At 43.8% G+C, this 15,909-nt stretch overlaps 1 protein-coding gene across 5 annotated transcripts in view; it reads right to left on the bottom strand.

The window, feature by feature from the left end:
• Positions 1 to 2,494: 2,494 nt before the first annotated feature.
• Positions 2,495 to 15,909, bottom strand: part of ccbe1 (collagen and calcium binding EGF domains 1) — a 47,077-nt gene continuing 33,662 nt past the window's right edge. For all 5 annotated transcript variants that reach the window (XM_026173566.1, XM_026173562.1, XM_026173563.1 and 2 more), the window contains 5 exons: positions 15,059 to 15,164; positions 14,346 to 14,485; positions 5,460 to 5,495; positions 3,347 to 3,382; positions 2,495 to 3,092 (listed from right to left, as the gene is read on the bottom strand). In XM_026173566.1, the coding sequence (XP_026029351.1) occupies positions 2,832 to 3,092; positions 3,347 to 3,382; positions 5,460 to 5,495; positions 14,346 to 14,485; positions 15,059 to 15,164 (579 nt within the window). In that variant the 3' untranslated portion in view covers positions 2,495 to 2,831. The remainder of the gene's footprint in view (positions 3,093 to 3,346; positions 3,383 to 5,459; positions 5,496 to 14,345; positions 14,486 to 15,058; positions 15,165 to 15,909) is intronic.

Below are 15,909 nucleotides of genomic sequence, written 5' to 3'. Positions count from 1 at the left end.
TGCACAGATGAGTCAAGTCAGACGTTTCTTTTCTCTTTTTTTGTTTCCTATATGCCTGATCATCAGACAGAATTGATATTGAAATCCACAAAGATCAGGAAATAAAATTCTCGTTTTGGTGATTATTAGTCTCATGATGTTCATCAAGGATGAACAGTTTTTTATAAATTTTCTGCCAACAAATCAACAGGTCGGTTAAAAATAGGATTTCTTTTTAAACATCAGACTGCTTTGGATCTCTTGCTTTGAGAAGGTCTCCCTCTGGTGGAGAAAAAAATTAAAACATTTTAGAAATTCAGTCAGCTGACATTCACACTGCCCTCTGAAAGTTGCCTGCTTGCAGAGAAGGCTTTACTTTGGTTGGTTTATTATTAGATCAGATATACAAGCGCAGTGGTTTTTATTCCGAGTTTTAAACAAGCCACAAATGAGCTGTAGGCACAGAAACTTTAGTCTGGTGTAGAGATGGACCGATCCGATATTACGTATCGGTATCGGTCCGATACTGACCTAAATTACTGGATCGGATATCGGAGAAAAATAAAAAATGTAATCCGATCCATTAAATATCACGAAAGCACCTCACAAAACTTGCAACACGCTGTAACTCACCTCAGAACGTCGCAGTATGCCTCACGTGATAGAGCGGCTGTGGCATGCGGGACCTGTCTCGGGACCTCTGGATAGCATGTGGAGCTTCGCTAGCAACCCGGCATTTCATCTCCGACAAAGTTATCCCGAGAGAAGTAAAGCAAGTGTGTAAGTCCATCTCTGAATGTTTGTAAAGCATTCCTGCGTTAAGCTTAACAAGCGACTGCCTCTTCTTGCTGCTACTTCAATCATGAAACTGCTTAACGATCAGCTGATCGGCTTTTCTGTTGCGAGTCCGTGTCTCTAGTTTGCTTTTGGCCCACTTTGCACCAGAAAGAGGAAACCAGTGGCTGAACAACAGCAGCACGTTTAAGCTTGATCAGCTGTTGTTAGAATGTATTTAATATTACTTTCTACTCCAGGATCTTTTTCTAGCTGACGCTGGTAACTGTGCAGGGGCGGATCTAGCAAAGTTTAGCCAGGGGGGCCGATAGGGCATTAACAGAGAAAAGGGGGCACAAAGACATAATTTTCTTTCTTATTCTCATTTAAAATGTCTAGCTTTTAATAAATAATTATCTGACACCCAAAGTTTTAATTTGATGTAAAATGAATAGAAGTCAATTACTGTATATAGTAACTATTAAGTCTAATATACCCTAGTAAGCTATAGTACTTTTTCCTTTGGGAAGGTACCATCTGTGCAGTCTGCAATTTTGTTGAAGAAAGATGTTGAATCTATTTAATATTTCTTGAAAAATAATTGATTTCTGTGCATTTTTTTTTCACACTGCATCAAATTAAGGTTGATTACGTCGATTAAGCATCATGAGGTGGAGCGTGAGGGGTGGTTCCCTATTTTTTATTTATTTATTTTTGTTGTTGCTGGGAGTTGGAACCCTATTAGTTAGGTTGCTTAATATTTATGCTAAGTACTCTTTAAAATACCAGAATAGGGAGGATGGTGTAGGTTTAAGTTTATTAGATTGATCAGTATTGCTGAACTATGAAATATTTTTTTTTGCATACAGGTATAACAGAATAGCTTTAGTGTAGTTGTTGTTTTGAACTTGAGTATGAACTTATACAAAATGCAGCAAGATATTTAAAAAACAGTTTTGTTGATTAAAAAACACTATATCGGATTCATATCGGTATCGGCAGATATCCAAATTTATGATATCGGTATCGGACATAAAAAAGTGGTATCGTGCCATCTCTAGTCTGGTGTCCATGGCAGGAGATATAATTCAGTTTTAAGAAGTTTACTTTAAAATTATCAAGTTACAGGCTATGGTTAGGCACCAGAAGGCAGCTCTGGTGCCTAACGCAGCCCTCCAACTAACACCTCAGCGCGCAGCGTCACTGCGTATATCAAAGGAAGCTCTGATAACAAATATGCATCTGTTTTTTGTTTTTGTAAAAACTAGAAATAAATTATGAAAAAACAAAACTGTTCTCACCTTGGAGCTCTTACAGGTAGCAAAACATTACAAAACAAGAACCACTGTGACAGCGCAAACCTCCACCAAGACAGCTCACTCTCTGGGCAGTATTCACTTTTAAGGGAATATTTGGTATGTATTCATTTCGTCTTCATCAGAACAAAGTTTTATGAGAATTCATTCAAAACTACACAGAAAAAATGGCACCTCCTTGACAGAAGTCAAAAACTGTAGGAACGCTGTATTAGATAAGGTGCGGTGTCATTTCAGCGACATTTGAAACTTACCGATAATCCACAGTTGCAGCTCTGATCACAGCTGGTACTACAGCAGTATTTCCAAACTTTCTTTGAATCATTACTTTTGGTAAAACAAAGTTTTAAAAATGACAATGGGTCATGCAATAGATGAGACTCAATGCACTAAGGTTAAAAAGTAAAATTCTATATTTTGCTGCTTTAATTCTTCCTGCAAGCACAAAAATGATGCAACACATGCCGATTGTTTACAGTTAAAGAGAAAAAAAACCCTGTTTTTATGAGAGACTTCTTTAATGTGCTATAAAGCAACAGTAGGTTTCTGAAAATATGCAATAAAAAAGCATGCGTTGGCACAGTCTACTCATTTTTGTTAAAAAATAGATGAAATTTTGTATATCATACAAAAATAGACAATCTGTAATCAAACAGCATAAAATATGTTCTTTTTTTAAGAAGTTAAATAAGAAGGCAGATCATTTCAATATTCACACCAAAGACAATGTATTTTTGTACTTTTTCATTCGTTCCATTTTGTTCACTCTGTTCTCTCTCGTGTTGGTTTCCTCTTCCTGTTCCTCTTCGGCCCTGCGCCTGTTCGAGGCGGCGCTTCCTTAGAGTCCTCACCCGAGCCCATATCTAAAGGGTCCTGGTTTTGTCTCCCGCTGTCAGGGACTGTGGGAAAGTCCTCCTCTAGAGAGTGCATAGGTCGACCGTACACCTTGCTCTGCAGGTCTGCGATGTCATTTCGGATGTCTGCCATCAGCAGAAGCAGGAAATCAAAGGATCCTGGAGGGCCCTGGGTTTGACCAAAGAGATACAGAAAAACTGATTTAGAAATTTAGATTTTTAGCTTATTTGTGGATATAAATATAATTATTACACAAGAGTTTATTGCATCAAGGCCACTGGATGCTTGGACATGATGATAATGAATACTTTCCATGAGATACCATTTAATTTCCCAGCCATGCTGTAGTTTAACTACACTTTTCTATTTGATAGTAACGAGTTACAGTAATGTGGCCTTGGTATAGATAGCCTTAGTCTTACTGGTGGTCCAACAGGCCCAGGAGCTCCTCTGTCCCCCTGAGGAAACAAAACAAATATTTAGCTAAGATGAATTACACTGAAGGAAAATGCATGAGAGGAATTCATGATATTCTGCTACGGGAACTTTCACAAACTGGAAAACTGAGTTCAGGATGAAAGTAAACACGATTGCTTCATGGATTAAAAAAGGAATAAATGGGAGCACATTATATCAAAGAAGCATGTACTGTGTTGTTATACTGTATATATTTGCTAAAAGAGCAATGCAGCTTTCATCAACTCTGTGTAAAGTTTGAAACATAAACTATCTAAATGTCACCCTAAAGCTCATGCTCAAAATGTGAGAATACAAAGTGTGGCTCTCCATAGAGTTTAGTGTAAAATCTTCTTTTCTAGCTTTAGATAACAAATACATTTCTAAGCAAAAAAGTAAAATTAGCCCCTTTAGTAAGCTGGATCCTTTACAGCTTGACTGTGAATTATCATGGCAGCCTGGTGATTTACAGTAGCACATACACATTAAGCTGACTACCCTGTTAGCCATGCTCAGGGTCACAAGGGGGCTGGGAGTGTTTTGGCAGATGGTTTGGATTTGTTACTCTGAGAGACATATTACCATAACCCTCCAATCTATCCGCACAAACATCCCAGCTGCACTGAAAAGAACACCAAGGTACTGTGTCAATAAGGCAGATGCACCTAAGTCTTTCCATGCGTTCAATCTACAAGCCAAGCAAACAGAGTTACAAGGTCCAATTTAACATGAGAATCTCTGAAGCTTTCATACCTTGCTCTTGTAAGTGATTTATTTTTCTTTTAAATAAACACAACCACCCTGGTGTCCAATCACGGGCACTGTTAAGTCTCATAATGTTTCAAGGTTTCTGCATATTAGCTCCTTTAACTACTTCACCTGGCTGCTCTCAGTCTAAATTCATTCTGACATCCTGAAGGTTCAGGATCAAGTCCCCAGTGAAACTAAAAAAGAAAATCTTACCTCACTCACTCACTGCACCACCGACCTGCTGTACTTATCACAGGCTAGGGCCAAATCAAAGATAGAGAGAGAGCTCTGTTCTATTTTTAAAAAGCTTTTTCTTTGAGGCTAATCTTAGTAACAACTGCCACAGTCACAAGTGATGTTCATACATTATTTTGCCATATAAAAACCATCATCATCTAAATGAGAGCGAACCACTGTCAAACTCAACTACAACACGGTGCAGCAAAGTGGCAGAGCAAGAGCTTCTGGTTATAGATATTGTAAAAAAGAGCAAGAGGCATATTGTTTAATGCAAAGATGTGAAAAATGCACAAAATAAATCTCACAGTAACTAGGATGAAATCTGCATTGTGCCCACTTAATCTCAGACTTAACCATCTGTCAGAGCCTTCTTTTTTTAACCCTTTGTCTTAGGCTTCACAAGAACGCAAAGCAGAGAAAAGCATTCCTGTTAGCCCTTTAAAATAACATCTCCAGCTGGCCAATCTGAATAAATCCAGGTGATTCCAAACAACCAAAACAGCCCAGAGGTATCTATAGTGTTCACATTGGTGGTCAATGACATTTCTGTGCTGAAGTCACGGGCTCAAGTCTGACTTGAGAAATTTCTTTCCAAGTGAGCAAAATCCTGACCCTCTCTGTAAGAATATGTAACGCATGTTTCAAGCATCGACCAAAGCTTGTGTTCATGTTGTACACAAAACTGTGAAAACTGCCTATAAACTTGTAGCAACTTGCAGTTAAGTAATCCCCTCATGTGCCCGCGCAGCACCCAGGTGAGGATTAACAAGTATTCTGGCACCTGCCTTGTGCTTTTCATCCTGAACAAATCTGGAGAGGGGGGGAACAATTTAGCTATTGAGAAATTTACTTTGATTGATATGATTTTGGCAAATCTATACAGCCGGTGCTTTCTGCACTCACCGCACCGACTTCTTTTTTAAAATAGGATGCAATATGTCAATGGTGATGACTCCTCCTGCTCCCTAAGGGATCAATGTGATGAGCAATTCTACTCTTGTCTATAGTAATTGCCTTGTAGAGGAAATTTATACTTTAAAATTCCCCAAAATGAAGATTTCTGGTTGACTAAATAGCATCTGAACTCACCTTTAGACCGTCTTTTCCTGGTGCTCCTGGAGGCCCCTGTTCAATACAAAAAGTAGTTCAGATATATTTGATTTTTAAACATATTTTAGTCACTTTTGTTTCAAACTCCAAAGGTATGAAATTATATTTACTGCTTTAAAGTATTGTTCTGTGGCGGCTTGTTGAATTCAGTATATTCCCAGAAACAGTTTACCCAAAGCCCCTCAAAATACAAAACTACTTTATTATGCTACATCAAGTGAGAGTACCCACGATTAACTCTGTTCCTGCCTCCAGGCCATTTCTGAGTAACTTCAAACTGACAACACAGAGTGCTTTGATCTCTTTCATGGGATAATAATCTTTGTATAGGGAGTAGCGCCAATATTCAGATCACTAAAAACCTTCTGAGTCACGCATTCATCACCTCTGAAATCCAGACATGAAGTCAAACACACATGGCCTGGTGACCAAACCAAACCTAACTGCACCTAGAGTTTAACCAGGTTGTTGTGCGATGAGAGGACAACATCCTTTCAGTAGGAGATCATCAGCATGTGTACTGATGAAATGTATAAATAAGATTTAAAAAAACGCATCCACGCTCAAACACAAAGCAACAGGTCATCTTCTAAAAAACACTGCTCTACAGCTCTTGTTTTGGCTTTAAGCAACTTGTGATGTGATTGATGGTAGGTGATGATAGTCTGATTTATCAGTGAGAAGATTGCATAAATACAAGAGCTTTAAAAAAGTAGAAAATATGTCTTGATAGCCACATCCTGCACATTCTTGATTCCAGTCCCACACTTTAACATGTAGGGTTGACACTTGCAGGAAAGACTTGGCACGGCACAAAAACAGCAAGCCAAAGAAAGCAACCGAAGCTGTTGTCCTGCCATTTCCACGTGTTATCCTTATCCACCTCGCAAGAATGAGGGTCTTTAAAAGGGTGCATGACGGGATGTATTTTGTGTCTTTCTCAGGGGGGTTTCCTGTCAATGCAGTTACACTAAATTATCTGATAATATAATAATTTAGTGAATCATTAAAATGAAAAAAGAGATTTTCAAGATTGTATTGCTTTTCATATTAAAACAGCCATTCTTCTATGTGTCACAAAGTAAAATTATAAGATAAAAATAATAATAAATAGAGGTAACTGGTGTAAGAGTGGTGCTATACATCAACTTATTCATAGGTCACAATCAGGACACAAACTTTCTGATTTTTATATTCTCCATTTGACATGAAGAATAAGACTGTTACGTGCCAAGGGGTGTGGCTTTGCTTTTGTGCTCTGTTTTGTGTTCTGTTTATCTTTCAGGCGTCAGGCCTCCTCTGATTGGCCAGTTCGAAGTTGATTGGCAGGTGTCTATTGGCTGGTCTGGGCTCAGTTGGCCAATCACACTCCAAGGAACACTACAAATGAGCCGCTCCCTGGCCAGCTGGGGCTGCTGGCTTCTGCTTTGACAAACATTTGCGAACAGGCTTCTTTATGTTGTGTGTGGTGGGAGGCTGGACAGGTAAGCCGGGGTACCCTATACATTGGTTGTAGATTTTACTCTGTTAGTCACACTAGGTTATGCGGTTGATGCCACCCTTGTAGGTTTTCACTGACTTTTATCGAGTAGCTAGGTAGGCCTTTTGTTTTGCACTTTTCTTTCAGTTAGGCTAGGCCCTGGAAGCTACTGACCTCTTTTTGTTTTATTACTTTCTTTGATTTGGATCAACCGCCCAGTCCTCCTCCCCCCCCACCTCTTCTCTGTTGTTAAGATTGACTGTCCAACCATTAAATTCTGCCTGATACCTAACTGCTCTGTGGTCTTCCTCCTTCATTGATTGTGGTTGTCCAGTGTTGCTGTCCCCTGCCTGCCTTTGCCCCCGCCGTGGTGGGGGGGGGGGACGTAACACAAATGGGGGCTCGTCCGGGATCGTTGTATGCGGTGGACAACCTATATTAATGAGGAGGGTGCCGTGATTTTAGGGTGTCTACGTTTCATAGTATCAGCCGGAGATGAGTTTTGACCTGCTTGATTTTGTTAGTCAGCCTAGCGTTGATAAGATTGACTTATGTCGCAAAGACGACCTGTTGAGTATTGCTGCCCAGTATAACCTTTCTGTACCAAAGTATGGAGTGAAGAAGGAGATTAAGCAGGCTTTGTTGGAGGGATTAATCGAGTTGGGTATTTTAATCAGCCCTGTTACAGCTGGGGTGCCTTCTCAGGACCCTTTAGCTCCCCCTGGAGCCTCTGCTAATCCAGCTTCTCCAGAGAGAACTGATGAGCAAGCGCTGCCTGCTACACCTCCGGGTGCCCAAGTTAACTCGGATGCGGCTCCCCAAACTCTGCCTCGCTTTAAGCCTTTCACTCCAGAATCCCAAACGTCTAGCAGTGATGCAAAGCTTAAGGTTCGCTTACTGCGTTTACAGCTAGAGGCACAAGAGAAGGATAAGGTGCGTAAAGCAGATTATGATCTCCGGCTGGAGGTCCGTAGGCTGGAGATAGAAGCTGAAAAAGAAGTCAGGTTAAAGCAGCTTGAAGTAGAAGCACTGAGGGTGTCATGGTCCTGCGACCATGACTCAGTGACTTTATGTTTATGTTCTTTATTGTTATTACTTTCATTATTATTCATGGCTGTTTTGGGATGGTTTGTGTTTGGGATTTTAGACACTGGGTTCTGGGTTTGTGCTCCCTCTGTTGGTCCCTGGTGTTAGTGTTCCCCTGTCTCGTCAGGTTAATCAGGTCCAGCTGTTTCCCCCACCTGTGTGTGATTTCCCAGTGTCTCTTCGTGTACTTATAGTGTGTGATTTCCTCTGCTCCTCGTCGCGTCGTCTGTGTTCATACCCGGTGAATCCCCTGCGTGCTCTCCCTGCTGTTCTCCCTTCATGTTCAGGTTTGTCAATAAATCACCTTCACATCTGAGTAAGTGCTGCATCTGAGTCCTCCTTTCCACTCTTCACACGGCCGCTGCCCCGGACCGTGACAGTACGACGCGACCACAACATGGACCCAGCAGCGCTTAACCCGTCCAGGGAGCTACGGGAAAATCTCATCGATGCCACACAGGAGCTCATCGACCGGTGGCTGGAAAACCCGGGTGGCACGTCCCAGCGCGCTATAGAGAGGCGGCTACAGCGTCTGGTGACCGGTCTCCCATGGCTTCTGGGCTCGCTTTGTTTGTGGGAGCGGGAGTTCCTCCTTTTGGACCTCGGACTTCACCCCCCGTCTGCTTTTACTTTCGAGCAGCCCGAGGCGGTGAGCGAGCGACATGTTCTGGCTTCCCCAGATTCCGGGACTCTGTTTTCTGGGGCTATTCAGAGCGGGATGAGAGACAGTGTAGATAGCTTACCTACCTTCGTGGTAACGGATCCTTCGCAAGTGGGCGTCTACAAACCCTCTGTAAAACCGAGAGACTGTTTCTCTGCCGCTCCTTCTGAGCCAGGACTTTATCACCATTCTCCGGCTCAGTTCTGTGTCCAGCCACAAGCTCCCAGGTCTGTGGCTCAACCGTTAGCCTCCCTAAGGGCTCAATTACCCGTTCTGCCGCCGCTCCAGTTAGCCACTCAGCCACCACCACCGCTAGCATCGCTACAGCCCACAGTTCCGGTAATGGCTGAGCCACAATTTTCACACTGTTTTTCCACCGCTGTTTCTGGGCAGGGAGACAAACTGTTTCGCTACGGACCTGTTCCTCAAAAGCTGGCAACATTAGAGACTGTTGCTCACTCCGGGGCTTCCCCAGAGGCTGGGTTACTGCCCTCAGCTTACTCTGGACCCCTGGAGGCCAAGATGCCAGCTGTGAACTGTACCGGGCTGTCACTGCCTGAGCAGGGTCAGTGCTCTGCGCAGCTGCAGCCCTCCGTACGTGCGCCAGAGGCCCACGTGCCTACTGGTTTTGTTTCATGTGTGCCCGCTGGTTCTGCGGCTGTTTTCGCTGGGGGGCCCGAGGAGCCCGTCCAGCCTCCTGCTTCGCCTGCTGGGGGGCCCGAGGAGCCCGTCTGGCCTCATGCCACACTGACTGCCACGTCGGCTGGGGGGCCCGAGGAGCCCGTCCGGCCTCATGCCACACCGGCTGCCACGTCGGCTGGTCCCTCCGTCCTGGGCCCCCTGCCGCCCGCCCGGATCTGGTGGTGTGTTTCTGTGGCTGTCGGGGGCCAGCCCTTGAGGGGGGGGTACTGTCATGGTCCTGCGACCATGACTCAGTGACTTTATGTTTATGTTCTTTATTGTTATTACTTTCATTATTATTCATGGCTGTTTTGGGATGGTTTGTGTTTGGGATTTTAGACACTGGGTTCTGGGTTTGTGCTCCCTCTGTTGGTCCCTGGTGTTAGTGTTCCCCTGTCTCGTCAGGTTAATCAGGTCCAGCTGTTTCCCCCACCTGTGTGTGATTTCCCAGTGTCTCTTCGTGTACTTATAGTGTGTGATTTCCTCTGCTCCTCGTCGCGTCGTCTGTGTTCATACCCGGTGAATCCCCTGCGTGCTCTCCCTGCTGTTCTCCCTTCATGTTCAGGTTTGTCAATAAATCACCTTCACATCTGAGTAAGTGCTGCATTTGAGTCCTCCTTTCCACTCTTCACACGGCCACTGCCCCGGACCGTGACAGTGGGTGTCATCAGGACAGAAAACAGATGCCACTAAAGAAATCCCGAAAGTCTCCCCGGAAAGTTTTAACGTTAGCAAACATATTGCCCTAGTACCTACCTTTCGTGAGACTGAGGTAGATTCGTACTTCAACGCTTTTGAAAAGGTGGCTACTGCTCTGAAATGGCCAAGAGACATGTGGCCCATATTACTTCAGTGTAAATTAGTGGGCAAAGCTCAGGAGGTAGTAGCTTCACTTTCGCTAGAGCAAAGCATGAAATACGACGTGTTGAAGGAAACAATTGTACGTGCCTACGAACTGGTACCTGAAGCCTACAGGCAGAAATTTAGGAACCATAAGAAGTCCAGCAGTCAAACATATGTGGAGTTTGCACATGAAAAAGGGGCTCTTTTTGATAAATGGTGCGCTGCTAACGGAGTTGGGGATGAGTATGAGTCGCTGCGTGAGTTAATGTTACTGGAGGATTTTAAAAATTCATTACCTGAGAGGCTCATAATGTTCTTAAATGAACAGAAGGTGATGTCAATGTCCAAAGCAGCTGTGTTGGCCGATGAGTTTGTGTTAACTCATAAGAATGTTTTTACCCCTGTTTCCCATCCAGATAGGCCCACAACCTTGCGCTCAGCACGGCTTGAGTCTAGTTGCTCTGCTGCGAGGCCAGTGAGGGTGCCCTCGCCTCCCCACGGTGAGCGTGAATGCTTTTATTGCCACAAGAGGGGTCATCTCATTGCAGAATGTCAGGCATTAAAGCGTAAACAGCAACTATCCTCACAACCAAAAGGGGTGGGACTGATTAAAGCCACAGAGAATGGGAGGGCATTTCAACCGAACACTAACCACCCTGACCCCTGTTTCAAACCATTCATTCTAGAGGGAGTGGTTTCGCTGACTGGGAATCCAAAAGATCAACAACCAGTAAAAATACTGAGAGATACAGGGGCCTCTCAGTTCATCATTAGAGAAAACGTCTTACCGTTTTCTGAGTCGTCGTTTTGCCAGTCCAGTGTTATTGTCCAGGGAGTAGAACTCGGATTTGTATCTGCCCCTTTGCACACTATTCACATTCAGTCAACATTAGTCAGCGGAGTTGTTAAAGTGGCTATTCGTTCTGCGTTGCCCATACCAGGCATTGACTTCATCCTAGGTAATGACCTTGCTGGAGGTAAGGTCACACCCATTCCTGAGGTGTTAGACAGACCCGAGCTGAGCCGGGATTCTGACCCAGCCCAAGACCAGCCTGCCATTTTTCCAGCTTGTGTAGTTACGAGGGCCCAGACAAAAAAGTATGGTCCTGACTTGGCCGATTCCTTCATGAGGTCAGATCCCGTTGGTGACGTGATTAACTTTACCTCTGGATCTAAGGTTCAGGCCACAGTTCCACCTGCTGACAAAACACAACCAGTTCTGGATTTGCCAGTCTCCCGAGAGGAGTTCATTATTGCACAGAAAAATGATGTAACCCTGTCCAAGTGTCATTCCTCCACTCTCAGTCAACAGGATGCCAAAAGGAAAAAGCTGGCTTACTTCTCTGACGAAGGTCTTCTGATGCGCAGATGGACAAGTGAGGTCTCGGAAGACGCAGACTGGTCTGCAGTTTATCAAGTGGTTGTACCTACTGCTTATCGTACCCAGGTACTGTCCTTAGCACATGACCATCCATGGTCAGGACATTTGGGGGTTAATAAAACATACACCAGAATTCTGAAACATTTTTTCTGGCCCGGACTGAAATCTGATGTTGTTCAATACTGCCGTACTTGCCATGTATGCCAAATGACCGGCAAGCCAAACCAAGTAATCCCCCCAGCTCCTCTCTGTCCTATCCCAGTAGTAGAGGAGCCATTTCAAAAAGTGATTGTTGACTGTGTGGGGCCTCTACCTAAAGCTAAAACTGGAAACCAGTTTCTTTTGACTGTCATGTGCGTTTCAACCAGGTTTCCCGAGGCAATCCCACTACGGAGAATAACAGCTCAGATTGTTGTCAAAGCACTGTTGAGATTCTTTTCAACCTTTGGTCTGCCTAAGGTTGTGCAAACAGACCAAGGCACTAACTTTAAGTCTAGAGTGTTTGCCCAAGCCCTGAAAACATTAGGCATTGAACACATAACCTCGAGTTCTTACCATCCTGAAAGTCAGGGGGCACTAGAGAGGTTTCATCAGACTTTGAAGTCTATGTTAAGGAAACACTGTTATAGTTCCCAACGGGACTGGGATGAAAGTGTTCCACTTGTTTTATTTGCCTGTCGGGAAGCAACCCAAGAATCTCTGGGATTTAGTCCCAGTGAACTTGTGTTTGGGCGTGAGATGAGGGGTCCTTTGAAGGTTTTTAAAGAAAGGCTAGCTACACCGGTTGACAACGCCAAAAGCCTTCCAGAGTACGTCAAGACACTGAATGACAGGTTGAAGAGGGCTTATTCCTTAACCAGGAAGGTATTAGCCACGTCACAAGCGAAAATGAAGAGACACTTTGATCAGCGGGCTGTTGACCGTTCATTTCTGCCAGGTGACAGAGTGCTCCTTCTCCTTCCGGTGCCCGGCTCCTCTCTCTCCGTTAGGTTCTCTGGTCCTTATGTTGTAGAGAGAAAACTCAGCAAGACTAACTACATTATTCAGACCCCAGATCGCAGACGTCCCACTCGGGTGTGTCATGTCAACATGATGAAGCTGTACAACTCTCGTGAACCTTCAGCTGTGCCATCTGTGGCTACGTTTCCGATGGCTTCGGTGACCAAGGTGGAGATTACTCCAGATGAAGATGGGTTGGTGTTACGGGGTGCTGAGCCTCAAAGTGCTCGACTAGGTAATTCTGTGATATTGTCGACCCTAACACAATACCTGTCCCACCTTCCTGCTGAACAGAGTAATGATATTATAACACTCATATCGGGATTCCCATCTCTGTTCAGTGATATCCCGTCTCAAACCTCTGTCATAAAACATGATGTGGTGCTGACTAACCCTACACCAATCAAACAGCGCGCTTATCGGGTTAGTCCTGCAAAGAGGGAGATCATAAAACAGGAAGTTGAGTATCTTCTTCAGAATGGATTTGCAGTGCCAAGCTCCAGCTCTTGGAGTTCACCATGTCTCTTAGACACAAAAAAAGATGGAAGCCCAAGATTCTGTACCGACTTCCGAAAGGTGAACTCTGTCACTGTACCGGATGCACATCCCTTACCTCTTATCGATGACTGCATTGATGAAATCGGGCCTGCAAAATACATCACTAAACTCGATATGTTAAAAGGGTATTGGCAAGTGCCTTTGACACAGCAAGCATCTGACATTTCAGCTTTTGTCACTCCTGACCACTTTCTGCAGTATACGGTTATGCCTTTTGGCATGTGCAATGCCCCTGCAACATTTCAGAGACTGGTTAATAAAGTGTTGGGAAACATCCCCAACTGCAGAGCCTACTTGGATGACATCGTTGTGTATAGCAGTGACTGGTCAACCCACATGGCTACATTGAAAGAAGTCTTCATTAGCCTAGAAAATGCATCTCTCACTTTGAACCTTGCCAAATGTGATTTTGCCAGAGGCAGTGTCCTCTACCTTGGCCAGCAAGTTGGTCTAGGAAAAGTGCGCCCTGCAGATGCCAAAGTCACTGCGATTAGAGAGTTCCCCCAACCAACCACCAGGAGAGAACTGCGGCGGTTCCTTGGGATGACAGGATATTACCGACGATTTTGTAAGAATTTCTCTTCTGTTGCTGCCCCCCTCACTGACTTAACCAGCCCCTCAAAGCCGTTTATTTGGTCTGAGAGTTGCCAGCAGGCTTTCGAAAACCTTAAGGGCTTACTTTGTTGCACCCCTGTTTTGTCTGCTCCTAACTTCTCTTTACCATTCAAACTGGAAATAGATGCCAGCGCAGTTGGGGCGGGAGCGGTGCTTCTCCAGGAGGATACCCAGGGCATTGACCATCCTGTAAGTTACTTCTCTCGGAAGTTTGACAAACACCAGCTCAGGTATTCTACCATTGAAAAGGAGACCCTTGCTTTGTTGTGGGCCTTGCAACATTCTGAAGTCTATACAGAGTCAGGTCAGAGGTCAGTCCAAGTATTCACAGATCACAACCCTTTAGTTTTCCTCTCCAAGATGTATAATCACAACCAGCGGCTTATGCGTTGGTCACTGATTATTCAGAATTATACCCTACGCCGTGGTGGGGGGACGTAACAAAGACAAATTGGATATAAAATGCTGCGAGGCTGTTTGTTTCATCCAAGACGAACGTTAGTTTTTCTTGTTAAATTCTGCGTAAATTTTTAATTGTAAAACAGGGATTTAATAACTGACCACAGGTCCCCGAGGGCCTCGTTTGATGTGGTACAGGTCGGGTGTTGGTCCAATGGGTCCCATTAAGCCTCTGGGGCCAGGTGGTCCAGGGGGCCCCGTCTGTCCTGAAATTCCTGGAGGGCCTTCTGGTCCTGGATCTCCTGAAGTATTACACACTGATATGAGTGGGTAGGAAACAACTGAAGAGATTACACACACAGACTCTGCATAATAGATGCTTCTTAGCTGTACTAGAGAGATTTCAATGTTAAGATGATGCCAACAATGCCTATATTATATGAGGAAAACCTGCACTGTGTGCTAACATTGTTTAAAAGAGGGATGACCACAAAAACACCCTGAAGTTTGGATTTTAGCTTTTCAGAGGTTTACAATTTGAGGTTACCTATAGTTTGCAGTTAAATATGGTACAAATATTAATTCTCTATTAACAGGTCAAAATTAAAAGTTGTCCAATGCTTTGAATTGTGAAAACTAAATACTCTTGTATTTTATTGATTATTATTGATTAATGCATTTTTACCATGCTGTAAAAAGTGCATTACCCCAGTGTGGGCTTAAACCTACTAATAGCATAAGTGCTGTCAGTAATATTTTCATGTAAGGTGTGCCTAAATGCATCTAGCCTATCAGTACTTCCAACATTTTGCTTAACGTCATGACTTCTTCATAGAGGCTGGTGTTCTCCCGTAGAAACTGAGGCTGTGTCTTACCTGGGAGTCCAGGGGAACCTGGAGGCCCTGGTAAAGACATAGGTGATAGGAGTTTTTCACTCGTCATCTGCTCAGGGATGCCAGCACTGTTTGACAGCAAAGCCATCTTAGAGGAGTTACGAAAGAAAAAGAAGAAATGGTTGAATAACACTGTAAATGCCATGGAAAGTTAACTAAAAATTGCTGAATTAATTAAGCCCTTTTTTAAGCTGATTTGGAAGTTATAAGATAAGATAGGATAAGATAACCTTTATTAGTCCCACACGTGGGAAATTTGTTTTGTCACAGCAGGAAGTGGACAGTGTATATAAAACATACAAATATCTGACTGTACAATTATGCATTTAGTTTTAAAAACAGTTTTACATACAATGACTCATAAAAGCCTGCAATGTCAAACAGGAAATGAAACTTTCACCCTGGAGGGCCAACATAAACTAAAATTAAGCTAAAATTTTATTCTCTGCCAAAGATTAAAGTTGATCATCTATCTGCACCACAGTATAAGCAGTAACCCAGCCAGATGGAAGGCCAGGCAACCCCTCTGCATTATTCAGCATGACCAGGAGCTTTCCTGCTCCTGTATACTAAGTAGCATCCTTGAGGAAAAAGTTATCTTTGATCTGAGTAGAACATCATGTGGAGCTGGTGACCCCTGGGGGTAATACCTTAAAGACCTCACCATGCTGCCAGGGCTGACAAATCAGAATTCATGCAAGACGCAGAAGCATCTGTCCATGCTGGCGCGCACACACACACACACACACACACACACACACACACACACTGAAAGGTTGTGGTTCACCTGCTGATCAGTAAAAATTATACAAGACTTTAGCCTGTGACCTTGG

Source organism: Astatotilapia calliptera, chromosome 7, assembly GCF_900246225.1.
Source record: "Astatotilapia calliptera chromosome 7, fAstCal1.2, whole genome shotgun sequence".
NCBI classification, from domain to species: domain Eukaryota; kingdom Metazoa; phylum Chordata; class Actinopteri; order Cichliformes; family Cichlidae; genus Astatotilapia; species Astatotilapia calliptera.
The sequence above is the reverse complement of the archived record's forward strand: the minus strand, read 5'-3'. Positions and strand labels throughout refer to the sequence as shown.